The sequence below is a fragment of the Phocoena sinus genome, chromosome 1, assembly GCF_008692025.1.
Source record: "Phocoena sinus isolate mPhoSin1 chromosome 1, mPhoSin1.pri, whole genome shotgun sequence".
Classification (NCBI taxonomy): domain Eukaryota; kingdom Metazoa; phylum Chordata; class Mammalia; order Artiodactyla; family Phocoenidae; genus Phocoena; species Phocoena sinus.
This window is the reverse complement of record NC_045763.1, coordinates 22,984,489-23,011,075: the sequence shown is the minus strand read 5'-3', so window position 1 is coordinate 23,011,075 and position 26,587 is coordinate 22,984,489. Positions and strand designations below refer to the sequence as shown.

General features: G+C 42.0%; 1 protein-coding gene across 8 annotated transcripts in view; it reads left to right on the top strand.

Annotated features, from left to right (window-relative positions):
• Positions 1 to 25,563, top strand: part of SRSF4 (serine and arginine rich splicing factor 4) — a 30,220-nt gene extending 4,657 nt beyond the window's left edge. Inside the window, exons 2-9 of one of the 8 annotated variants that reach the window (XM_032605559.1) lie at positions 10,193 to 10,376; positions 11,045 to 11,219; positions 15,464 to 15,606; positions 15,931 to 16,079; positions 16,488 to 16,600; positions 19,540 to 19,754; positions 23,750 to 23,839; positions 24,095 to 25,563. In XM_032605559.1, the coding sequence (XP_032461450.1) occupies positions 15,989 to 16,079; positions 16,488 to 16,600; positions 19,540 to 19,754; positions 23,750 to 23,839; positions 24,095 to 24,884 (1,299 nt within the window). In that variant the 5' untranslated portion in view covers positions 10,193 to 10,376; positions 11,045 to 11,219; positions 15,464 to 15,606; positions 15,931 to 15,988 and the 3' untranslated portion in view covers positions 24,885 to 25,563. Of the gene's footprint in view, positions 1 to 175; positions 11,220 to 15,463; positions 16,080 to 16,487; positions 16,601 to 19,539; positions 19,755 to 23,749; positions 23,840 to 24,094 lie in introns of those variants that run through there. The other 7 variants (XM_032605296.1, XM_032605380.1, XM_032605213.1 and 4 more) reach the window with 7 other exon arrangements.
• Positions 25,564 to 26,587: the final 1,024 nt, after the last annotated feature.

Below are 26,587 nucleotides of genomic sequence, written 5' to 3'. Positions count from 1 at the left end.
GGGAGGCCGCGGCGACGGGAGTGGGACGGCTACCCCGCGCGGAGCTGCCGGCCTGCTCCGGCTCCGCCATAGTCGCGGCGCCTCGGGGGCGCGGGTAGGCCCCGGTTCCCACTGCGCCTGCGCGGGTGGGGGTGGTGGAGGGATAATGGGAGCGATGGTGAGGCTCTGAGTGGGACGGGAAGAAGGAAAACCTGAGTGGGATTGGGGCGCTGGGAGGGAGGGCACAGCTCCAGGGCTCCGGGGAGGCCTGGGTTTTTCCTTCCCAGGCGCTGGAGCCGGAGCCTGGTTCATCTTCAGTAGAGACCGACCTTTCCCGCTCTGAGGGCTGCTGGAAACAAACAGATTTCCTCCTCCCTTTTCACCTCTTCCCCAGTCTAATGGATCAGATGGTCACAACGCATCTCTCCCGGGGACTGGAGCTCTGAAGGGACGCCCTTTTTAGACTTGCCATGTGCTACACTTTTTTGGGCGGGAGACTCTAGTTTGAGTAGTCTAGGGACGGTTTCGAAAGTATCGGCTTGCGGTGCTGAAAGCCTTCACCGTTCCCTCTACAAGGGTAAATTAAAGTCTTAGCCTGCTATCTTCAAGACTGCGTACAGAGTTTCCATGCTGGGGTTTCCGTTCTCCAACTTGCCAAAAAATTGTTTTGTCGTAGAATTTGTTAGAGAATAGTGGCCACCGTGACCAGTCAACTAGTTGATGTAGACGGAGACCTACAGTTTAGGAAATTGCTAACTTACTACCCACCCGGGTATGGTCTGTTACTTGTATTCCTAATCTACTTTGGTAGAGCAGGGCCCGCAGGGGCTACAAGTTTCAGGGGAAGCATGAGGAGTCAGCCCTGGAGAAGATATTCTACGGGGAAAACTGTGAGAACCGGGAAATGTTAGGTAGGACTTCAAAGACATGGATATAAAAAAATAAAAGGAGCGGGGGAAGCATTTTAGGGTACTAAACCTTGGCTGTTAGAAGAACTCTTGGCTTTTTTTTTTTTTTAAGATCTACTTTGCAACAGGTCTGATATAGCTAGAGTTTACTCCCTAATGTAATACTAGCAACTAACACTTGAGAAGTTATAAAAGATACCTAGGTTGAGCATTTGAGAAAAATTGGAAGCTACAATGTATTCAAACTGTTGGCTGAGTTTAAAATTTTAACAAGTCATTTCAAATTGATTGTTAGGAAGGATCACCTTCTTACTAAGGAAAATGTCCTCCATCAAGTGTTTATTATGAATGCTGATTTCTTTTAGAGTAGAAGGTTTAGGAAGTTACTCATTTTGTTCAATAGAGCTTTCAGTTCTTAAACATACTAGATAAAGTGGGCAGGGGGATGTTCTTGTGATACATATCATATGTCTGAACAATCAAGTTCAAACTCCCAGTTTTCTTCAGAGCCCAATTAAGTTGACAGTAAATTTTGTGGGGAAAGCATGGGTTTTGAAAGCAAACAGGCCTGGGTCAAATCGTAGCTTCACCACTTACTACCTATGGGCAAGTTACTTCTCTGATTCTGAGTTTCCTCATCCACCAGGAAAAGGAAGATTAGAGATAATAGTTGTAAAGCATTTGGCTCATAGCTGTAAATGGTAGCTATAATCAAAGGGATTTGACCTTGATCATAAGGAGACATCTTAGCTTAAGTGTTTAGTAACACGAAGCGTATTTGGTGAGGTCTGTTCTCTAAGGTTACTCCAGTGATAGCAGGAAATGATGTTGATGTTAATAGGAAAGCTAATTAATGGAACAAATATGTTGATAACCGACAAGATGCCTCTACTGTGCTAAATGAAGGGAGGAGGCAGAAAACCAGTTCTGCCCTTGAGTGAATTAAGTGCTTGTGGTTATAACATACACTTCGAGTTAAGCAATGCTTGCTCTCAATTTAAACTCACGAAGTGAAACTTGGAATGGTTTGTCTGAAATAGGCTTTGAAGTGTGGATTGACTGGGGCTTGAAGTGTCTGGGAATAGTGTATGTCATAACTGGTGATGGTAGAATAAGGAAGAATTTTGAGATATAATAAACAGTCTAGCTTGGATTGAGTCTCATGAATGATCTAGAAGTTTAACAACATAAATCAGAAACAACTGTAAGATTTTACACTAGACATTCAAAATCATGGATAGGAGTTCAAATGCTCTGGAGGGAATAATTGAGCAACCTGAGAAATGGTGATCTAAGAGGAAGAATTGATCGATCCTTCCAGGACCCTAAATACGTGGGTCTCTTGGGGAACTATTCATTTTTACAGTTGTGCTGCTAAACCATGATATGCATGAAATCTGTGATTGAAAGTCAAGGGAATGAAGAATGGGAAGTCATTTTAGGGATTTGAAGGCAGGTGTGACAGTCACCAAACAGGTGCACCTCCTGGTAGCATTCAGGAATCATTGCAGAGGAAAATGACTTCTGAACAAAGGACCAATGGTATATAGATGTATTTCAAGCAATTGACCGGATTAGATGGCAGTAGCACAGAGGAGTTTGAAAGGATGGCATAATTTAGCAACATGTGTAAGCTTATATAGTCCTGGAAACATAGGAAGGATAGTAGAGCCCCTTGAGAAGCCTTTTTAACATATCTGGATTGTGATTATTAGTAACTGAAACTCAAAAGATTTTGGATGGTTAGGGCTTTGAAGAATTGCTGAAGAGTTCAAATTTGTGGAAGTGAGATTTATCAGTAGACAGTAGCTATATTGAGCTGAAGGGTTGTAGGTAAAGTTCTGAATTAATGAAGTAGGCATAAAGCAGTGGTATAATAGAAAGTTGACCAAATGAGGCAGCAGATGAGCTCTCCAAAGGAGATTTAGTATCCAAGAGAACATTTTATGGACCCTCTTGGGATTAGGAGAAGGGAGATGTATGCAGTAGTGTATTGCCTGCTTTTATTGTACCAGGTAACCCTAATCTAGATTGCTTTAGTTTTAGAGAACTCCTGGAAGGATGGTTTAGTTTGGGACCACGAACATGACATAAATCTCCCACGACAGCATAGGCCACTCCAGATCCCCTCTGGTCTCCTCCATTTGTATGGGCCACACTAACGCCAGCAAGAGCCACGGTGGGCCAGGGGTCAAGGAAGCAACAATATTAGCAGCTGTTTGCAGCCTTCCAACTCTGTGGTAACTTTTGCTGTCTTTGATTATTTGTGAATTCTGTGAGCTTTCTTTTTTATTAGTAAATCACTTTTTTCATGTAAAATGTAGATTTTTTTTTTAAGTACAGTACTTTTGCCACAAAATATTGTGGTTTTGGTCTCAGATCTTTATATTTTAATTTTGCCATATTTTAGTCAATGAATGAAACATATCACATCCTAAGATTATTTTTGCCTAGTAGCTGGACAGGTAAACCCCCAAACCATTGAGGGTTGGGGGGGTTTTGGTTTTTTGTTTTAGTTGGTTAAATGTGTGAATTAAAGCTCTCCAGGGAAACTTGGCTATAAATTTCAGAACCTTTGTTTCATATTACAGACAGTGAAATTGTGAACAGCCAGAATTTTCAGGGGTGTCCTGGTCTGTGTAGTTGGATTTTCATGATATCTAAGTATTACCAAGAAGTTTTTTGTTTTCACCCTCTGTTTTAAATTCCTTCAAGTAGAAGATACCCCTTAGTTAATATTTTAAATATGTTATGGCTTTCAGTGAGTCAAGTCGTTGTTCTTTTTGTCCCTGAGCACTGTAGGGCACTGTTAGGCCTGAGATACTGGGATGAATCTCTGCCAACCCCAGAACCTACAAAGAGATTTTCTCTTTTGACTGAATCCTTGATGCGAGCTTGTTTTTCTTCTTGTCTTTTAAAGAGGCAATAAGGGAAATATAATTGATGTTCCAGGTTATTGGTTTCTGGTTAATTGAACTGGTAGTTTAGTATTAAAAGCCCATTCTTGGGAACTCCCTGACAGTCCAGTGGTTAGGACTCTGTGCTTTCACTGCTGAGGACCCGGGTTCAATCCCGGGTCAGGGAACTAAGATCCTGCAAGCTGCGTGGTGTGGCCAAAAAAAAAAGAAAAAAGCCCATACTTAATCTGTGTAACATTTCAAAATAGTATGTATTTATTTCTGATTATAAAAATTGTACATATTTATTGTACATTTTTTTAAATATAGAGGACAAAAAATGAAAGATGACAGTACCTGCACTTTGAGACTTTGTCTTTTTCCACACACAGGTGTATGCACTTCTTAAGCCTCCCCGCCCCCCTTTTTCACATTGGATTCGTACTGTACGTTCTGTTTTGTAACCAGCTTCTACCTAACAGCCTGATCCTTTTGTCGTTAAGTGTTCTTCCACAACCTAATTCTTAAGGGCTACATAGTATTCCCACATATAAATACTATTTAATGTACATAAGCAAAACCATGTTGCAAGACATTGCGGTTGTCTTTGGTTTTCCACTATTTTACACGTATATAACACTGTGGCAAATATCCTTTATGTAAATCTTAGGGCAGATTCCCGAAAATGGACTTTGGAGTCAGAGTGTATATAGCTGTCCCTCAGTATAATCACAGGATTGGTTCCAGGACCCACTGCAGATACCCAAGTCTACGGATGCCCAAGTCCCATAGTCGTCCCTCCACACCCACGGGTTCAACCAACCCAGGATATGGAGAGCTGAGTGTACACATTTTTAACTTTTGCTACCTTTTGGTTTCCATGGTATTTGTTTATATTTTCACCTGCTGTATTTAAGAGTTCCTATTTTTCTGAATTCTCAACTACTCTTGATCATAATTTTTTAATATTATGACTTTTTAATTAGAACGTCTAAAAATATATATTAGGAAGTTGTCTTGCAGCCTTTAAGCCTTATCTGTTTAGCCTACCAAGCATAACAGGTTCGAGAACTTTTTTTAGAAAATAACTTTTTGACTGATTAGAAAATAAATACAGGTGCGTTGTAGATAATTTAGACAATACCAACAGCAGAAAGTAGAAAAGAGGTATCATTAAGAATCCTTTTAACATAGACAAGGTCTTATGTGCAATTTTATGTCCCACTTTTTCTGCTTAATTTTTCTCATAGATTTTTTCTGTTACATAAAATCTTTCTCATAAACATCATTTAGGGCTGCATAAAATCCATTGTATGGCTATATCATGATTTACCCAACCATTCCTCCTAGGCTATCTCTCAATTCTTGCTGTTCTGTATAACCTTGTGATGGATATCACGTGCAAAAAACTTTGTTTGCATTTTAGTCATTCCTTAGGACGGATTCTATGAAGTAAAATTCATGTGTCACAGTAGGAGTGAACACTTTGAAAGCTCTTGATGCGTATAGCCACATGTCCTGCAAAGCTGTGCCAGTTACACTTATACCAGCAGTGCATGAGCACGCCCATCATGGCAGCCTCGTCACCACTGAGCCGGCCGTACTGTTTAGAGTCTTTGCTAATTTAACAGGTGAAATGGTTTCAGGTGTTTTAACCAAGAACTTTTTCTTAAACAAATAAGAAATCATGAGAAACAGGGCTGTGGATTAAGTCGCATTCTGTCATTGTTTTATTCATAGTATCAAATGTAACTTACAAATGTGACCAAGTTGTTTTTGTACTGAAGTCTCTTGCTGAGGTCAACATACCTCCCCCCAAAATATTTTAGGTATGTTACTTTTTTTCTTAAGCCATGGGTAATTTTTAAATTTCTGTCATTTTGAAAAGTCATTGCCAAGAAACCATACCGTGCTACAGTTTGACCAAATGTTGCCACCTTAAACTGCCCTGGCTTGAGACTTCCACTCCTTGTTCCTGGTTTCCCAGTCAGTTTGTGATAAGAATAAACATCATCTGTAATTATTTGGCCAAGTCATTTAAAATCCCTATTCCTCAGTTTAATAGCTTGCTCCTCCCTTCCTTATTGATGTATCATGAATAAAAGGGCCACGTGAAGTATTTTTCCCTTCTTAAAAGGTAGGCACAGGATGTAGACTAGATAAAATGTGGTTTGGGTTCATGGTATTTTTGGATACATCGAAGTAACCTAAACAGCAAATTGGTTTTTTGTTGTTGTTTTTTTTTGTTGTTGTTGTTTTTGCGGTACACAGGCCTCTCACTGCTGTGGCCTCTCCCGTTGCGGAGCGCAGGCTCCAGACGCGCAGGCTCAGCGGCCATGGCTCACGGGCCCAGCCGCTCCATGGCATGTGGGATCCTCCCAGACCGGGGCGTGAACCCATTTCCCCTGCATCGGCAGGTGGACTCTCAACCACTGCGCCAGCAGAGAAGCCCGCAAATTGTATTTTGAGATCCTCGGAAGAAAGGTGCTCCAAGCATCTGAGAGAATACTATTGGGGGTGGTATTTATAAGTTTGTAAGCTAACACTGAAATTTTAAAATAAGTGTTGTCTCTAGTTTGTACTGACGGGGAAACTGAGGCACGGGGGATTAAATGACAGGGCCAAGGTTACAAAATGAGTTATTGACAACTCCGAAAACTGAAGATCTTTCTTATTCACATACCAGATAGAGCATGGGTGGTGTCAGCCAAAGTTGCTCTCGTGCTGTTTCCTTCCAGACGATTCATTCCTATCCTTTGGGGCTTGCCTCCAAGGGTGAGAAGGTAGTTCAGGTTCCACAGCCTGAAGTCCTTAGTCTCTCTGCAGAGGCTTCCAACAAGCTGCCAAGTTACTGCCAAAAGTGAGACAGGTGCTATTTTTTTTATGACGTTGGCCCCAGACAGAGACTGCTACTGATTCTCCACAGGCTACTCTGCAGAGCTGAAGGGTGGTATCAGCTTTGTGATGGCTGACCAGGGTAGGATCTATGCAAGTAAATGCAGTGAACAGTCTCTGTCCTGTTGTCATAGCTAGGGCTGTCTGGTCTTGGAGTATCCTGAAGGTGAGGGATGGATTGTGCCCTGGACTTGCACACCTGTATTTTGAGGAAGTGCCCTACATGACCTTTCCTGTGGGTTGAGATGAAAGTCTAGAGGTTCTGGAACTGCACATGATGCCTGAAGAGCCACTTAACGGGCCCTCCGCCAGGGCCCCAGCCGTGTCTTGTTCCTGGATGCCGGATGGGGGCCTCCATGAACACAGACCTCCAGGGCCTAGAGAGGGGGAAACTGGAGGAGGGAGGTTTGAATTCAGCCATCAGGAGTGAAAGAGGTGAGCAGGAGGCTTGGGTGAGGGGTCAGGAGCCACAGACCAGATGAACTGACTTTGAGAAAAGTTATTTCATGTGGATGAAATGAAGCTATTGATCCATTAATGTTTAAGGAATTTGAAACATCCATTAAAATATAAAGTGAATTAAATGACTGATTTTCAAGGGAAGGGCATCCCCAAGAAATAGCATGGGGAGTGGCATCTTTAACCAAAAAGAAAAAGAAACAGGGACTGTGGGGTGGTTATGAGGGACATGGAAACAGCCAAGATGGTCCCAAGAGGCATAATTTCTAAGAGGCTTTAACACCTGTTACCCTGCCTATAGTGTGGTTTTAGAGGTAAGTACAAACTGGTTTTGTTTGTAGCTTTGGTGTGGAATCAGGTAGTGTTGTCTGCTGAGTGTACACCTTTACTTCATTAACTACAAGTAACAGTGATTGTATCTTACGTTCTAGGAGTTTTATTCTAAATTAGCAATATGACTTTCATCTCTTGAGTTTTTTAAAATTGTTTTTAATTTGTGATTGAGTCTTCATGAGCTTTAGTGTGTCATCAGGGAATAGTTGATCTCTTTTCTTGTGAGACCTTTTAATTTCCTTTACCCTTAGTGTGGATAAGTGTCAGAAAATTGAAATATACACGGGTATGATTATGTTTGCTCCCCTTTAAGGAAAGCAGCCCTGTTGACTTTAAAAGGTCACAGTGAAACACTTCATTATGACAGAGGGGTTATAGTTGTGATAGTTTGATCCACAAACTATTTGCAAGTATGTTGCTTCCTGCGGGTAGTCCCATTTTATAGGATAGAAATATGGTAGCAGCCTAGTAAAAGTGAATTTGCTTAGTTCATTTTTGAAAGGCTTTTGGATAGTTGAAACAAAATGGCAAATAGGCCCATAGACCAGTTACAGAGTAAGACTAGATTTGAAATTGGTACAGATTCCTCTCTTGCTCCTGCTTTCTGAAGGAATTTTGTATTATCACTTAGTTTTTAGAATAATGATTGTTTCTGTTCTCTTTTCCTCACTCCAGTATGTGAATATTCCTTCAGAGATGGGCTGGTATTTTCTTAATGATTTGTTATCTTTCTCTATTTTCCTAGACTGGTGCTAAAATTTTGATAACTGACATACAGGTTTGGTTCCACTATTAGCTTAGAGGATGTTCACAACTTACTGGTATTAGTACACATCAGATGCAGAAATGGTATTTCTTGCCATTTAATATTTCTCATAAGATGCTAATATTCATGTGGGCATTTGTCTTCCACAGCATATAATTTGATGTAACTGATTTTCTGTGCTAGAGCTTGTGTTTCTCAAACTGTTTGCTCTGTGGACCACTTCTTTCCACTGGTGTGGAGATAGTAGAACATGGTGTTGGAGTGTTGATTTTAGGTTAGGACCTAGGGTTGAAGAATCCCAGGTGTTGGGTAGCCTTTACTTAACTGCTGTAAGCGTTCATTTCTTCATCTATGAGATTATCAGTAAATCTCAGAGTTGTGAACATTATTGTAAAGGATTTTGAAAAGGGAAAGAGTCCTGGTGGGCTAGAGTAGTCATGTTAATAGTGGTTTGGAGTTAAATCAGATCATAGATGGCTGTCATCTGCAAAGTACTTTTCTGGTTGCTGCCATAATCTTTGTATAATTGAAAGTCTGTAAACTTTATAGCATTCTTTGATTTCTCATCCATTTTTTTCCCACACCATTCATGCTTATATTTTTTGGTCCCGGTCACCATTCCTTACAAAACTAATTAAATGCATTCTTAAATACATAATACTGTCAATATCCATTCACATCTACCACCTCTAGGCCAAACCTTCCATCATCTCTATGCTGGTCTAATTTTTGCTGAGCCTTAAAACCAAAGACAGATTCCAGGGGTTAATATGGGGCCTCCAGAATGGGGATTGCACAGAATAATCTTATTTTTCCTCTATTCTTCTAGTCTGTTATGTTCTGAACCCACACATGTTTTCGGAAGGACCAGATGGCTGACACTGGCTAATGGGAACCAAAAGACGAGTGAAAGTAACCTGGTTGTCACATACTCCAAGCTTAGGGGTGCTTCACCTGCCCCAAGATCAATTTCTTTTTTCCTCTGGAGAATTGACCCAGCTGTATCAAAAAACGTTAATACAGCCTGGCTTATCTAAGGTTAGATTATCAAGTCAAGCAGCAGCATTTGTTGAATTTCAAAGGATTGTGCTCAGGACTGTGGGAGAAAAGAAACAGCTGCCTTTACAAAGGCACTGTGACCTTGTGGTTAAGAGCTTGGGTTTTGGAGTCAGATGGACCTGGGTTCTAATCCAGCTATACCGCTTAGGAGCGCCTTGACTACAAGCCAGTTGCTTAGCCTCTCCCAGTCTCATTTTTCTCGTTGTAAAATGGGAGTAGTAGCAGTAGCAGCAGCAGCAGTGCATTCTTCGCATATGATATGAGGAATGAGTGAAATATTATAGGTGAATTATTTACTGTGTGCCAGGCACTGTTCTAAATATTAGCCTTTGTTAATATTAAAGAGCTCATAATCAAATGAGAGGATAAGCACAAGCGAAAAAGAACAAGGCTTGAAAGGTCACCAAAACATTATCATGTAAAACACAAAATGAATAGAAGTGCTAATGCTAAAGACCGTGCTAAGACGCTTAGAGTCCGCAAGTTTCTGAGACTTCATGAAAGAGAATTCTCAAGTCTATGGAAGATGGTTGCTGTGATTCACCTTGCGTAATCAAGGCATTCCAGGTTCAGAGAATGGCATCAACAAAGATCTTTAGGAGTCAGTTTAGACCTCTGAGCAAAAGAATGATAAAGCAGCAGACTTTCCCCACTTCATTTAAAGAGACAAGTTGACTAAGTAAAAATAGCCATATTCTTGAACGAAGGCAGGTGATCACACAGGAAGAGACCGCCCTGGGGGCCCAGCAGAAAGAGCACACTGTAAAACTAGGCAGCGCACTGAGTGGGCAACCAGAGAAGAACAGCCAAAGGCAATGACAGTGTTTTTAGGAGTGAATCAGGTGGTCAGGGGACCGAGAAGAGAGGAATCATGAGGTAGGTTTTCTTCTTTGAAGGTGGGGAAAGATCAAGTGCAGACTGAGCTGTGGCCAACGTTTGCAGACCAGGAATCCACACTAGCTCTAAGCAGAGAGCCCTTGGTGTGCGGGAACTGCCAGTTTGCCGACGCGAAAAGAGCCCCAGACTGGGTACTGGTGAGCCCTGAAGCCGCACCCCAGCTCTGCCACTCAGTGAGCACGGGTAAGTCATCCACCTTCCACGGGTGGCCGTGATGGCCCTCCCTCCTGAGGCCAAGGAGAGGGAGGCCGGAATGCCCAGAGCAGCCTCCTTCCTGTCTCAGGATAAAAAGGATCTCAGGAACCCACTTCGTGTGGTAGGAGCTCCTAGTGGTGGGTTATAAACAACCCTCGGTTACTGGGATAGTCAAATTGCAACCATAATCCGTGACTCAGAGCAGTGAATGTGACATTGGTTAATTCTACTTTGAGGGCCTGACCACTGCTTCCCTGGAATTTTGCAGACCGTTGGAATTGGGGGCACTTACATGGTTGTCACTCACAAGCATTCTCTGAGTTGGCCTCACCTGAGCACTAGAGAGTTGGTTGCAGAAGTGTCTTTCTGCAGTTTACCAAGCACTTTATGCAGAGAGCGAGAACTTCCATTTTTTATTACTATCCTGTTAGTGTGCCCTAACTTTTTTCACCTCATAACACAAGCTGGCTGAAGCCTAGGATCAACACTGAGTGCTTTGAAAGAGAGCTGTTTGATTCCTGTTCACTGAATGCCGTTTCTTTCAGGGTAGATTTAAGGGCTCTGCCCTTAAAGTACATTGCTGTTGACCCTAGTTTCAGGGTTCAAGCCACCCCATGGGTTAACTTCAACAGATGAAAATTTTTCCTTGGCTACAGCAACATCCCTAATCCTGACCAGCCATGGAGAGGTTCGGTTCTTGCAAGGAAAATGAGTGAATGTGGGAATGGCTCACCACATTGGGAAAACAAAACTCACATCCTGCTGATGGTTGGCTGAGGACTGTCATGTCCACATACAAAGAAAAGCATGTGGCACAGTTTTAGGACAAAGGTGAGCAGAGATCCACCGTGGAAAGGGGCAAATTTTTCTTATAGAGAGAACATCCAAGGCGTGCCCCGGCGGTAAGCAGTACTGGCGGGTGACAGCAGGCACACGCATGGAGGCTTGCTTTCCCTCGCTCCTCGTCCCCACGCCCCGTCAGTCAGCTGGTGGTGCGCACCCCCTTAGTCATGCCCTGTTCAGTGAAGATGTTTGGAAGACGGAGATGGCCCTAAGCCATTCCTGGAGGGGTGAGATAACTCCCCAGCCTCTTTAGTAGGACATACAGCGTGGTATTTGGGACCATTGGTGTAGGTTATTAGATCAGGGGAAGACTATTCAGCAACAACACAACCTCAGGTGGTAACTTTTCTTGGGTGAAAAAGTGTGATTAACATTTTGAAAATTGAAGTCTTGGAGTACTTTAGTTTTAAAAACATGTCATTCCAGTTCTAGAATTTCAGAGTTCTGACTGATAGTCTGAGCAGTACATCAGCTGTTGAATGAGGAAGACCAGCACACTTGGCAGTGGTATAAGAATGGACTAAAGTTGAGAACAGCCCACGTAATTCAACGTGGCTTTTGTTTGTGGTATCCAGAATACCTATCTATAGTTGGTAAGAATCATGGTGCCCACTTTTCTTAGAAAATGGCAGTAATTCCTCGGCCATCATTTTTTGACTAAATTTGTTGGGATTAAATGTGATCTAGAGGAAAAGAGTGGGAAAAGGCAATAGCAGAGAAACATTCAAGAAAGGAGTTTTTCTTTTAATTGAAAAAATTTACATTTAATAGGCCATGCTTTTTGTTCTTTCACATAGGTGTAGAGAGAAAGGTTGAAAGATACAACATCTGGGAGTCAAGCCAGAGGAGGCATATTGGTGGGGTTTTGGTTTGGTTTGGTTTTTATCAGTCCCTACCTTAGAGGGATTTATTAATTTGTCGTAGATTCATTCTCCTGAATTCCTTCATCTTCTTCATTCTCATACTAGAATTACTGAAAGATGGTTGTTTTTAATAGAGAAGAGGAGGGGTGTCTGCAGCTAGAATTGAGAAATTTATCTGCTGGGTTATGTTTGTAAGGCTTATCTACAGGTCACACCAGAGATATGTCTACATAAATACACACATGCCAACACATAGTGTGTGCACACATGAATGCGTGTATTTTATATCCCTCCTTTGACAAATGATTCAAAAGGAGAATACTTTTTGGGAGAGGAGATTAAAGCACAAAGGGATGTTAAGATTCATTTAGAAAGATTCTCCCATGTTACCAGGAAGAGCTTTGCTTTCTTAAAGGCACTAGAATTTAATTCAGAGACAGTTAAACTATTTAAATAAAACTAAAATTTCATCCCATTGTTAAGCCAGAGGAAGACTAATTTTCATTTTAACTGTCATACTTTTGATGTTAGGAGAAACCTCAGAGATACGTAGTATAGCTCCCTCATTTCACAGATAAACTAGGATCCAGAGGAATAAAATGATTTAAATGTGCTTTTCAGAGTTGGTTTATTGCAGAACCAGGACTAGAACCCAGGCCAGTTCCTGCTGCCCCAGTTTTAGGTAGAGTTCTGGAGTCATGCCACAGGCTTTGAATGTCAGCTTTGCTGTTTTATTATGCACATTGTTTAATGCGATGTGCCTCAGTTTCCCCATCTGTAAAACAGATAACAGTACCTGGCTCTTGGGTATTGTGATTATTAAATAAGATAACATTGTTTAGTACATAGAGATTACTTAATAAATATTAAGTGCCATTTTATTGTTGCTATCTAGTCTTCCTTCCTTAATTGGGGAACCCATTCACTCCACTTACTTACCAGTTACTCCGGTTACTTACCGAGTGAAGTAATTCTTGCAGTAAAACTGACCTAAATAAACAGTGATGTGGTAGAAACAACCACACACTGATCTGGTCTTTACTTTGCTCTCAGAACAGGAATCCTATCAGGTATGGTTTATGGTGCAGGAGTATATTTGGTTTAGTCTTCCAGGCCCACCCAGCATGTCAGTGACAGAGAGAAGTGACAGTCAGGTTCCTGATTTAATCCTTGGACTGGATTTTGACACTAAAATGTTCCAAATAGATTTTGTGGCTTTTCACAGAGTAGTAGCCAAGATTTTCCTGTGAAATAAATTTGATCTTAAGTCAGCTGTTTTAATAAGTTACTAGGATATCCCCAAAATGTGGCTAAGTAACTTGCTTGTTGAGGAAAATGGGGTGTTCTGTGACTTCTTTATTTAATCCTCGGGAGTCAGCGTTGTCCTTATGACATCACATCAGATGAGTTAGGGGCATTGAATGGTGCCAAGGCAGTGTGAACTCTTAGAGGGGCATGGAGGCCATTTTATCATGCCCATGTTGGATGTTTTCTCTCATCCCTCTATACTTGGCATCTGGGCAGGTGGACAAAGCAGACCTGTAACCAATCTTGACAACTAAATTAAGGAAGGTACTCTTGGGGGCAGGAGGTATTTTATGATCTATTTAGGAATAAACCAAAGCAGAAAGTAGTTAGATTTGATTTTTTTATTAGCTCTTTTTTATTTATTTTGTCTCTAAAAATGATAGTATAGCTTTCCTGATGACTCACTCTATTTAGGAAAGAAAAAAGTACCTGCAATATATTTTATCTATTAAAGATTTTTAATGATCATAAAGCACTTTTTAACATAGGAAGGTATTGATTTGGAGAGGCTTTACTTTGCCAAATATGACAATCATGGTCAAAATCATTCTTATTACGCTGCTCGGCAATTCCAGCTTATGGAAGTGTGAAACCATGTTTTAAAGATTTTATAACCCATAAGTTGAGCCAGGTGTCTTCTGAATTGTGTTATTGCAGAACATTTCCCATTAAACACTGGGTGTTTCTGTGTTACTTTTCTTTAATGGAGTTGAGATTCAGTGCCTTTTAAAGTTTGAATGCCACTCATAGACATTTCAGGATAAAGAACCCTCCAAAGTTTTTAGCTGTACATTGTCACCTTGAGAGACTCTTGTTTGATAGAAACTCTAATCTTTAGTAAAGGAGGAATTTCTCAATTCTGAGTTCTCTCACTTAACATGTTGCTGAGTACAGCATTACATGCTAAAGAAACTGGAATAATTTTGGTCAGGCTGGATAAACTTCTGGCAAGTCTTGTAACCTGTTTTTAGTTCCAGTAGGTGTAAACCCAGAGGGAAACGGTAGTCAGTATCTGCCTATATACATAGCTCTGTTAGAGTTTAAAGCTGTTGCTTGTAACTTGTATGATTAAGATGGCTTTAGTTTGTAGGTATAGGCAGTGCTCACAAAGCTAGACTTTTCACAGCCACATCAGAGCAAACTAAAAGTTTCTTGATAACAGTTGATAGGGCGTTTGTTTAACCTTGCTTATAAATATCTTACAAATTTTGCCTTTTAGTTTTATAATTTGTACTCTTCAGCAGGCATTAATAGGATTGGGGTAGGGGGTTGTTTTCTTTTGGATATATGTTAAACCACCAAACCTGTTTGCTGGGAAATTCCTAGCACTACTGTGTAAAAGAAGTTTGCACAGTTTGTTTATAGATTTTAGAGAATTCCAGCCTACCTAAAACCTCATGGAAATGAATTTGGAATATCATGAGGAAGAGAATAGCTCCAGATTTTTTTCACTGGTAGTTTCTAGAATAGTTAATGCACTTGTGACTTATTTGTTTAGGTAGAGAAATGGGAACTTTAAAAAAATTTTTTTCTTTCACTGAGGAGAGTCAAGGTACTGTGATTTTTTTTTTTTTTAACCTGGTTTGTTATTCCAAACATGATTTAACAGTTAAGACACAGTGCCTAAATGTAGGTCTAATTGTTCTCTAAGATACCACTTTGGGGCTAAAGCTAAAAAAAAAAATGAGTTTTTATGTGACTTGAAAGAGCAAATATTCAATCTTGTAGAATTATGTATTTTAATACCTTATACCAAGTATCCCTGTGGAGGTCTTTGCAGTTGCCACCAGCTACCTGGGGAACAGAAGAAGTGGTCTCTGTATATTTAGCTAGCCTCCTATTAGAAAGACAGGAGTCAGCCTTCAAAAGTCTCCCTGCCCTCTTGCAGTGCCTGTGGGCACAAAGCTGAGTGGTTTCTGCTAAAGGGAAGAGAAAGCTGGTCCGTAGTTTGCAAAACCCACCTAACCTTTGCTAAGCATGAACCTCATTGCTTTCTCTTTAATGTTAGTGAAGCTGGGTGTCAGAAGGGTGCCAACCAGGATTTTGTTTGCTTTCTTCTAGATATGGGTTTGTGGAGTTTGATGATCTGCGAGACGCAGATGATGCTGTTTATGAACTGAATGGCAAAGACCTTTGTGGTGAGCGAGTAATTGTTGAGCATGCCCGCGGCCCACGACGAGATGGCAGTTACGGTTCTGGACGCAGTAAGCATTTAAAGGGCATTTGTATCAGTGACATGCCTCCGTTATTAAATGTTAATTTTTAAAGTAATTAATTAATTAATGTTACATTGAAATGTATTGATATTTAAGCCATTTGTTTTATAAATTTATGTATCTTTTTAAATGTAAAATTGCAAATAAACATCTTTAATAATGTTTAATTGTAATTAAATTAATGACATAAATTTATTGTTTTAATACTTTATAATTATGTTTAATGATGTGTGTTTGTGTTGTTGTTTTTTTTCTCTGTAATGCAATTGTTTAACATAGATTTAACAAAGACCTCAATGTTTTAATTAAAAGAATCCTTTGAGGCTAAGATGACTGCCTGTTCCATTTGCTGACCTTGGGTTACCTTTCCATGCGTGGCTCTTTGAACCATTGTGGCCCTTGGCTGACCAAAAACAGGAAGCCATGTGACGACCGCAACCTTTCCCCATTAGACCTGGGTGGTGAGGATCCCAAGGGTTAGACACAGATGAGATTAAACTGAAATAGGTGCCTGAAAATCTTTTTTTCGTATAAAATGTTCACAGAAACTTTAATCACTGTGAGTAACACCAGTAACTGATTTAGTAATTTGGTTATTGTTAAATTGTTGATAGTTTTTAATTTATGCATGTTAATTTTAAATATAAATATTAATGAATATACATACTTATAACTTTGTAAATTAAATTAAATTTTCATGTTAGCTGATTGCTTCTTTTTAAATCTAGATTAGAATTAAGGGTGGGGGTAGAGTTAAAATATATACTCTTTGGGGTGGGGGTAGATGGTATATTTAAGGGGAATATGTGCTGTATCATTTTTTCTTTTTCCTCCACTGAAGTAATCTCATCTATTTGAACCTTCCAAAGGTGGATATGGTTATAGAAGAAGTGGCCGAGATAAATATGGCCCTCCTACCCGCACAGAATACAGACTTATTGTGGAGAATTTGTCAAGTCGGTGCAGCTGGCAAGACCTAAAGGTTTGGGCCCTGTTAACCTTCTGGGTTACAGTTGGGTAGGAGTTAAAGTTGAGTTAAGGAAAGAGGTTATTTTATGCAGGCCCAGGCACACAGAGAAAACTTACCCAAAGCATTTGGAGATTTTCCAATTAAAGTTTCCATAGGAACACAAAAGACACTGGAATCTCACTGCTACTGTATGTTATGGGGCCAGCATGCTAAGGACAACCTATGTTCTGTGAAATTTTCCTCTGTAGAGAGTGTTACAGAGAGGTAACAATGTAGTTTCTCCCTAATAAAGGAAAAACGGCAGCCGGCAGTTTCCTGCAGTATTAGTTGTAATATGCAAGTTTGTGTCCGCTTCCATTGTAGAGCCGCATTGGTGAAAATGACTATCTGACCCATGTTCTTTTCTAAGATTTGTTTTTCATTGAATATTTGTCCTGAAAGAGTTTTAATGTCAAAAAGTACAGTCCAGTGGTGTACTGGCCATGCAGTGTACTGATCACAGCTCGTTTTTTGAAAATGGTGTTGGTTTTTAATCTCAAAAGAGAAAAAACCTTATTGAGCGTGCCTTAACCTGGATGGTCTTAGGAGGGCAAATGTAAAGGTTGCTCAGAGTTTCCTATCTCACTTCTCATTTTAAGTCCATCATTAAACAAGTCATCTCTAGCAAAATGAGTGAGTATGTTTAGGTTCAGCAAAAAGTAGTAACTTATCAAAGCACTTTTACATCTTTTTTTTTTTACATCTTTATTGGAGTATAATTGCTTTACAATGGTGTGTTAGTTTCTGCTTTATAACAAAGTAAATCTTTTTTCTTTTTTTCATGTGCTCTCAACAGTCTTTAGCGAACAAAGATAAGATCCAGAAAACGTTAATTCGCACAGTTGGTCGTAGCAGAAGAGCTGAGACTAAAACATATGCTGGTATTTTTTCTAGTACAGTGTTGGTTGTCAGTATTACAGCAGGCCCTTACTGAGTGTCTGCCAACAGGGCCGTCCTCTGAAGGAATGACTCCAGTATTCTGAGAGTTAGGATTGAACATTCTGGGTAGAAACTAGAGAGGCTTTCAAACTTGGGGTTAAAATGGAGCCTAGCCAGCCTCCTCAGTTGGTTTTATACTTCTGTGTGTTTGGCAGTTTCCCTCTCAGCAAAGGAGAGGAGTCGAGCCAATTTCCCAGGAAGTCAAGGGAGCCTTCAGAGCAGGACTTTGGAGCTCACCTGCCTGGGTGGAATCCCAGCTCTGCCACTTATCAGTTATTTTACTCCAGCAACTTACTTTCCTCTTGCACTTCATATTCCTCAACTATAAAATGGGAGAAATACTCATTTCTACTCAGAGTTATTGTGAGAAATGAATGCATTTTTATATAAAAAGCCTAGAATGGTTCCAGGCACAAATGCTAGCTATTAATCACGGAAATGCAAAAATAAAACTAATGTAGGGTGGTATATTGTTAGTTTTTTAAAATGTATAAATTCATAATACCCAGTGGTCGTGTTGAGTTGAAATTTATAGAGTAGTGGCATTGAGAATTGGTCGTTTTACCCACGGTGCGGGTGTTGCTAAGAATTTAGGTCCAGAAGTCTGGCTGCTTATGTTCAGACCCCAGCTCCTTCACTTACTACCTGAACGACCTTGAGCAGTTTGCTTAATATCTCTTGTATTTCATTTCCCTGTAAAATAGGGATAATGATTGTATCTACCTCATGTGGCTGTAAATAGGACTAAGTTAATTAAATCCTACCTATCATCCAGTGAACATTCAATATGTTATCAGCTATTATTATTAATTTGGAAGTATGGCAATATCTCAACTTGCCCAGGACAGTCCCAGGTGTGGCATAACTTAATAGCATCTTCCTTTACTCTTAGATGTATCCCAGTTTGGATGATAAATTATATGGGCTCCCTGCCTTTTTCCCAGAGCCCCCATTCCCAGCTGAAGTAAATAAATTTTTGCATGAAGACGGTCATTGCTAGATTATGAATAACGGCCAAGGACTATATATAAAACGCAGAAGTCCCAGCAATTGGGAAACCTCAGAAAAAGTATTGGACACACTAATTATGAAGAATGTAATGTATGTTAAGACATGTAAACATTTTATGATGCAGTGAGTAGAGGAATAGTGTCAAATGGCATATAGTCAGTGTTTGCAACTTTGCAAAATAGGGAGAGGAAAGCAATAACAAAAATGAACTGCTGTTGAATATTCATGTATTCATTCCACAACTGTTCGTTATTGAGTATATATTATATACAAACAAACATGGGGAAATTGGCCACAAGACCCCAGATTTCATTTTCTTTTTAAACACTAATCACATCTTCTCTTATTTATGTATCACTTCAGTATTTATCTGTCATGTTAGTTGTATTCTCTCATTGGGTTATATTAAGTCCTCAAAGAGAATGAGGAAAGAGGCTTACAGTGGTGAAGGGACATGGGTGGTCATTCCACTTCAAAGCCAGAGCTGGAAAATATTGTTCTGTTGTCTTTTTGTCTTTCGTAATCCATTTTTGAATTTGTTTACCTTTTACCTTAGATATTTATCTACAGCTATACATGTTTTCAATAAGAATTTATGATGAAATGCAAAAGACCTGAGTTAAATGTAGTAACTTGAGCTTCTAAAGCTTCTATAGACAAAGAACTTGCCACTATAAAATTTGGGAAATGATAGTTAACTAAAAAATTTTATATTCAAACAAAACTATTTAAAGAAACAGTTAAATTATTTATTTATTATCTCTACTACCCACCTAATGCCTAACACTTCAAAGAACCTCAGTAAATGGTCGATGTGTAGTTGGAAATAACTTAAGAGTCAACTTCATTCTGAGGAAAGCTAGCATTTCTTCCTAGAGGAAAGGGAAAACTTTCATTATGATGATGTTAGATATTTTCACAAAATGTGTCTTAACCTATTGGGGGATTTTGTTTTTCTTCAGGATTATATGCGTCAGGCGGGAGAAGTGACCTATGCAGATGCTCACAAGGGACGCAAAAATGAAGGGGTGATTGAATTTGTGTCTTACTCTGATATGAAAAGAGCTTTGGAAAAGTTAGATGGAACTGAAGTCAATGGCAGAAAAATCAGATTAGTTGAAGACAAGCCTGGTTCTAGACGACGCCGGTCCTACTCCAGGAGCCGGAGTCACTCAAGGTACTACTGATGTGTCGGCGCTTGCTGTAAATTCATTAATGAGCACATAGATAATCCATTTTCATTCTTCTGTTGAAGTCTCAGTACCATGGTTCCGTCTGGTCCAGTTACTCAGAACTTTGAACTGAACATTTATTTGTAAAACTCTTGAACTCTTTTGTCATGAGTACAAATAGAAGTAAAGTCCTTTTTCTGACGCAGGTATCAGTGACCTTCTCTCACGTTTCTTCTTGGGTCCCCTAAATCATACCATTACTGGGGGTGAACATGACAACTCACCCCTTGTTACTCTCCCAGATACTCCAGCTACTCAGGAGTGGAGACTTTGTCTTATTTGGTGGCTGTTTTGCAGATGGGCCAGGCATGTGTGAACAAGACACACATGCTCTGTGCCCTCATGAAACTCAATCTAGTGGAGAAGACGGGCATTGAGCAAATAATTACCATTGTGATAAGTATGTCAGAGGGAAAGTACGTGGCCCAACTCGTCCAGAGAGCTGGCAGAGGCTTCCCTAAGGACATGTCATAGAAGCTGAGACCTAAAGGATGAGTTGGACATGGTGGGCAGAGAGGGGGGATAGTGCCTTTTTAGCAGAGAGAGCAGCGTATTTTGAAGGCCCTGTTGTGGGGAAGGAGGAAGCAGAGGAGCGTGGCTTGAGATGAGGCAAAGAAGAGTGAGATCCTGCTGAGCCACAGGGCAGGTTAAGGGTTTAAGAGTAGCGGGAAGTCATTAGTCAAAGCTTTTCAGGTTTTGTTGTTTTGTTGTTTAACTCTTTATTATGGAAAACAATACATAAAGCATTAAAGAAAATATGAACCGAGTCCCCTTACACTTATCACCCATCCAGCTTCAGTATCTTTTATTTTGCCAGTCTTGTTTCATCACCCCCTCCTGCTTCATTGTTTGGAGGCAAATCTAGACATCCTGTCATTCTGCCTATAAAGTGGGTATCTCTAACCTTTTATTTTATAAATTTATTTATTTATTTATTTTATAAATTGATTGATTGATTTTTGGCTGCATTGGGTCTTCGTTGCTGTGCCTGGGCTTTCTTTAGTTGTATCATACAGGGGTTACTCTTCATTGCGGTGCACGGGCTTCTCATTTCGGTGGCTTCTCCTGTTGTGGAGCACGGGCTCTAGGTGCATGGCCTTCAGTAGTTGAAGCATGCGGGCTCAGTAGTTGTGGCTTGTGGGCTCTAGAGCACGGGCTCAGCAGTTGTGGTACACAGGCTTAGTTGCTCCGCGGCATGTGGGATCTTCCCAGACCAGGGCTCGAACCCGTGTTCCCTGCATTGGCAGGTGGATTCTTAACCACTGCGCCACCAGGGAAGCCCTAACCTTTTAAATAAAATCATGAGGCCATACCACAGCAACACATCTGTATTCAACTTTCCCCAATTGCCTCAAATATGTATGTATTTTTCTTGTTGGTTTGTTCATATTAGAATCCCAACTAGGTGTACACATTGCAATCAGATGACATGTGTCTTAATTCTCCTTTTAATCATGGCTGCATCCTCCTTCACCCTCTTTTTATTTTCCATCCATTTAGTTGTGGAAGAAACGGTTTTCTGTTTTGAAGATTTTTCCATAGTTGAGATTTTGCAGATTGTGCTCTTCCGGTGATGTCTAACACATCCCTTTATCCTGTCCCTCATATTTCCTGTAAAGTCATAGTTAGGTCTTGTGGGCATTTAGAGTAAGGCCATTATTTTAGCAGGTGCTTTGTACTTGCTGTTGCAGCACTTGCGTGGTGTGTGGATGTCCCACTTTGAATGATGATAACATGCATCCATGTGGGCCGTCCACTATACAGTTCTGCACCAGCATTCCACCCAATAGTGGAATTATTAACATCTGCTGATAGTCATCACCTCGAGCCATTCAGCTGTGGTTGTAACATTCTGACTGTCTAGTTTTCTGTTCTTTGTGCATTTAAAGGCTGTAGTTCTATGAAGGATGATTTCCCTCTTCCACCCTTTTGCTACCACCCTAAAATAAATTTTTTATAGGAAATGGAAAATAAAAATTGATACCTTTATTTACCAATTTCCAGTATATTGAATGTGCCTAGCAACACCCAAAGGTGGTGGTGAGGTTGCTTGTTTAGTATTATTTTGAATGAGTTCTTGGATCTTTGCATATGTAATGTTTGGTCCATTGCAGTCAATTTGGTTTTGCTCAGATTGTTCTGTCTTTGGTCATTGGGAGCCCTTCAGGTTGGCTTCTCTGTCTTTTGGTTTTGTTTGATTTTTCTGTGACTGTGCTTTACTAAATACTTCCCCAAATTTTTTTTTTTTTTTTTTTGCGGTACGCGGGCTTCTCACTGTTGTGGCCTCTCCCGTTGCTGAGCACAGGCTCCGGACGCACAGGCTCAGCGGCCGTGGCTCACGGGCCCAGCCGCTCCGCGGCATGTGGGATCTTCCCAGACCAGGGCACGAACCCGTGTCCCCTGTATCGGCAGGCGGACTCTCAACCACTGCGCCACCAGGGAAGTCCTTCCCCAAATTTTTTATTGCAGCATTTTCAAACATAAAATGTTGAAAGAATAGTTCATAAACACTCATATGCTCTCCTTATAGCTTCAACAGTTACTAAAATTCTGCCTTTCTCTCTGTATATTTATAGACACGCCCTATACATAAATAAATGTAGCATTTGAAGGGAGGTTGTGGAGAGTGACACTTCACCCCCAAATACTTCAGCGTGTATCTCCAAGAATGCGGATAAGCACAATTGTGTCTTCCAGCCTAAGAACATTAACAGTGATCCCGTAAAGTCATCTAGTGTTCAGGCTGTATTCAGATTTCCCCAGTTGTTCATGGCTGTCCTTAGAGCTGTGTTTTCTCCTGGCCAGGATCCATCCAGTCATGTATTGCAAGGGGTTATTGGGTCTCTTCAGTCTGAAGCAGTCCCCCGCCTCATCCCCCCACCCCACCCCATGACAATTACTTTTCTTAGCTTTTTTTTTTTTAAATACTGTCCCACATTCTGAATTTATGTTTCCTCTTTGTATTGTTGTACTTTATCCCCTGAGCTTCTATAAACTGGAAGTTAGGTCTAGAGAGGTGTGATTGAGACACAGATTAAACATTCTGAGCAAGAGTTCTTTCATAGATGATAGTGCCCAGGAATCTTTGAAAGTCTCTTTCCATCATGATGAGAGGTTCCGTCTTTGCCTTTCCTGCCCTGCACCTGGAATTGGTCATTTTCCCCAAGGGTTGCTTTTGGAAGGAAACGACAGAGTCCACAGTCTCGGCTTATTAGAGACTCTTTAATCTTGGAGGGTACAGTTGACCCTTGAACAAGCGGGGTTGGGGTGCCAGCCCTTCACATCCACAGTGCCCACACCTGTGGATTCAGCCAGCCGCAGATCGTGAGGTACTGTAGTGCGTATCTATTGAAATACCCCGTGTGTAAGTGGCCCCGGGCAGTTCAGACCCATGTTGTTCAAGAGTCAGCTGTATTTTTAAAACAGCTCTCTGGTCTCAGTTGAATAAATAAGTGAAGGGCAAAAGTGTATGCAGGAAGACTGGTTAGGGGGCTGCTGCGGAACCAGGGAGAGTGGTGGTGGCTTGCTGGGGGGCAGCCGAGGTGGATGAACTGGAGAAGGTTGAGAGGAGATTCAGCAGTGCAGAAGAGGGTGAGGCAGAGAGGGGAGTCGAGGGTGGCTGTGGCTCCTCGTGTGAGGAACTGGTGAATAACAGCGGCATCGGTGGGAATAAGGAAGGAACCCAGCAAAAAGAACAGGTCTGGGGGGCAGTGGGTTCAGGAATGGAGGCACTACGAGTTTCAGGCAGGCCATCCAGGTGGAGTGTTTGCGGGTGACTGGATCTCTGGGCCCAGAGCACAGGAGAGAGTTCTCTTTCAGCTTTGTGCCTGGACACAGCCAGGGCCATGCATATTTTTTGATAGAAAGGATGTCTGAATTGACTCGTTTCAGCCAGCGTTTTGTCAGCAAGTATTAAAAACAAAAAAACTTTCTCCCCTAGATCTCGCTCTCGAAGCAGACATTCTCGTAAGAGCAGAAGCCGAAGCGGCAGCAGCAAAAGCAGTCATTCTAAGAGTAGATCCCGATCCAGGTAGGTCTTCCTGGTATTCACGCAGGGCCCACGTGTACCGTTTCCCACTTTGGTGTTAATGGTGTTCCCAGTCTTCCCTCACCCAGGATTCCCAGCTCTGGACTGGAGTCTCAGGGGTTCAGAAAGCAGTCCTTGGCCAGCACAAGCCGGGCTTTGTGTTGTGGGCACAGCTCCACACATAGCTTTAGTCTGTTCTCATGAGCAGCCTGAAAGTACAAAGTCACATGCGGCTTCGCCGTCCCCGTGTCTCCCCAGGTCAGGCTCCCGTTCCCGGAGCAAGAGCCGCAGCCGCAGCCAGAGCCGCAGCCGCAGCAAGAAGGACAAGAGCCGGAGCCCCAGCAAGGACCAGAGCCGGAGCCGCAGCCGCAGCGCCGACAAGCGCCGCAGCAAGAGCAAGGACCAGGCCGAGGAGAAGGTCCAGAACAGCGACAGCACTGGCAAGTCCAAGAGCCGCAGCCCCAGCAGGCAGAAAAGCAAGAGCAAAAGCAGAAGCCGCAGTCAGGAGAGGGGCGCGCCGGAGAAGCGGGGCAGCGTGAGCAGGGGCCGGAGCCAGGAGAAGAGCCTGCGTAAGAGCCGCAGCCGCAGCCCAGGAGGCAGCCGCAGCCGCAGCCGCAGCAAAAGCAAGGACAAGAGGAAGGGGAGGAAGAGGAGCAGGGGGGAGAGCCGCAGCCGCAGCCGCAGCCGCAGCCGCAGGAAGCGAGGCGGCAAGCGAGACAGCAAGCCGGGCGGCAGCAAGAAGAAGAAGAAGGAAGACGCCGACCGCTCCCCGTCCAGATCGCGGTCCCGCTCGGGCTCGAAGGAGCGGGAACACGCCAAGTCCGAGTCTGGCCAGAGGGAAGGCCGAGGGGAGAGTGAGGATGCTGGCACCAATCAGGAGACCCGGTCCAGGTCGCGGTCCAATTCCAAATCAAAACCAAACCTCCCATCAGAATCACGCTCCAGATCAAAGTCCGCGTCAAAAACCCGATCCCGGTCCAAGTCTAGATCCAGGTCTGCGTCCAGATCGCGCTCCCGGTCTAGATCCAGGTCCCACTCAAGGTCCTAACTGGCTACGACCACAGCTGGAACTCCCCGAGAAGTCTTTTGTACATGTTTGGTAGCCGTAGCACAAGTGATTGAAGTAGAACATATGTCACTGCTGTACATTTTTAACTCCCCTAATGGTGTGTCTACAATTGTTAAGTCTAAGCGCTTCCTCTCCGTAAAGCCTCCTGGCGTCAGGCCTTCCTGCTTGACTGAAAGCAGTCTCCTCTTTGAAAACCCCCTTTACTCATGGCCCACAGTAGAATATCCAAAATGCCTTGGCTTTGAGGCCTGGCCTTTCCTACAGGGAGCTCAGTACCTGGATGTCTTTAAGGCTGGAATGATGACATAGGTAGGTATGGTGAGTTCAACCATTTTGCCCTTGGATTGATGCCCTTTGATGTATGCCATTTAGTGAAAGTGCTAAGTCTTAAGTTTCCTCCCACTTTGGTTTCATATTTTTGGACTTAACAAAGTTGTGAATAGCACAGTCGAGGAAAATTGATACCTGCAGTAACCCATAGGAAATAAACTGTAGAGTTCCATATTCTGGTATTGTGATTATATTGTTTTATATTAAAAAAGAAAAGAAAAGAATTTTTTTTAATTTTATTTTTCCCCGTCTTGCAAAGTATAGTGACCCCTGTTTCCATTAAATTTGAATAAAGACTATTTTTGCTTGACAAAATTTCATGGTGCTTGAATTGATGTTGCATTTCCTGATCTATCTTGCTATCTTTTTCTTAGCATAAAAAGTTCATGGTATAATGGCTGTTTTGTTCCTTGAGCTCACCCATGGGTAGGTAGGTAGCCAACACTTTTCCTGAAGGATTTTTCTCACCCAACAGAAAAAAGTCGAGTTTCTTAGGGGTTTATAAATCCTTCCTATCAAGACTCCTATGGCCAAGCTGATAAGTGAATCAATTTGGCAACTCAGAGCATCACCACATGAGCTCTTCATGAACAGAGTTCTTTCTTCTGTGCTGATTGTTGAATGTCTTGCCATGATGAATCTGAAGTGTAGGATACCTCATCGCCTTAGAATTTGGATTAATCAAAACCAGGAAGAAGATCCATTCAGGATTACCCTTGTCCCACTCACTCTCTGCGTTACTTGTCTGACCTGTCTCTATAGGAGGTTCCAGAGATAGAGTGGTTCTGATCTGGTCTCCACCGTTGAGGGACTGTAGAGAGGCATCAATCAGAGCAGGAGGGAAGCTTGGGAGGAGAGAGAGCCCCTTTCTTTCCAGACTGCTGCCTGTGGACGTACTGGGGGCTGTTCCTAGATTTAAAATGCTGTCCTGTTGCCTTCTATGGACCATACCCTGTACAACATGCTGGGAAGACACAGTCAGTGTTTCTTGCCCTCCTGGAGTTTGTGATCTGGTTGCAAATGATAAACACCACTGGGGTAAAGTGGGCATTCAGAGAAGGGAGTTGGAACTTCATCTGGGTTTAGAGACATCTCGGAGAAGACAACACTTAGGCTGACCCTTTGGAGATGTTGGGGTGGGAGGCCTTCCTGTTGAAAGAAACATCTGCGGAGCAAAGCCACGGAGCTGGGAAAGCACCGGGCATGGGCGCTTAAGGAACGTTGACTTTGATAATAGGGAATGAGAAGCAAGTTTGGCCAAGTGGATCACGTTAGAGGACTTTAAATACTAGGAGGACGAATTTGGCCCTTGAGTTACGGAGAAGATACTTGAATAGAGGATCGGGTTGTAG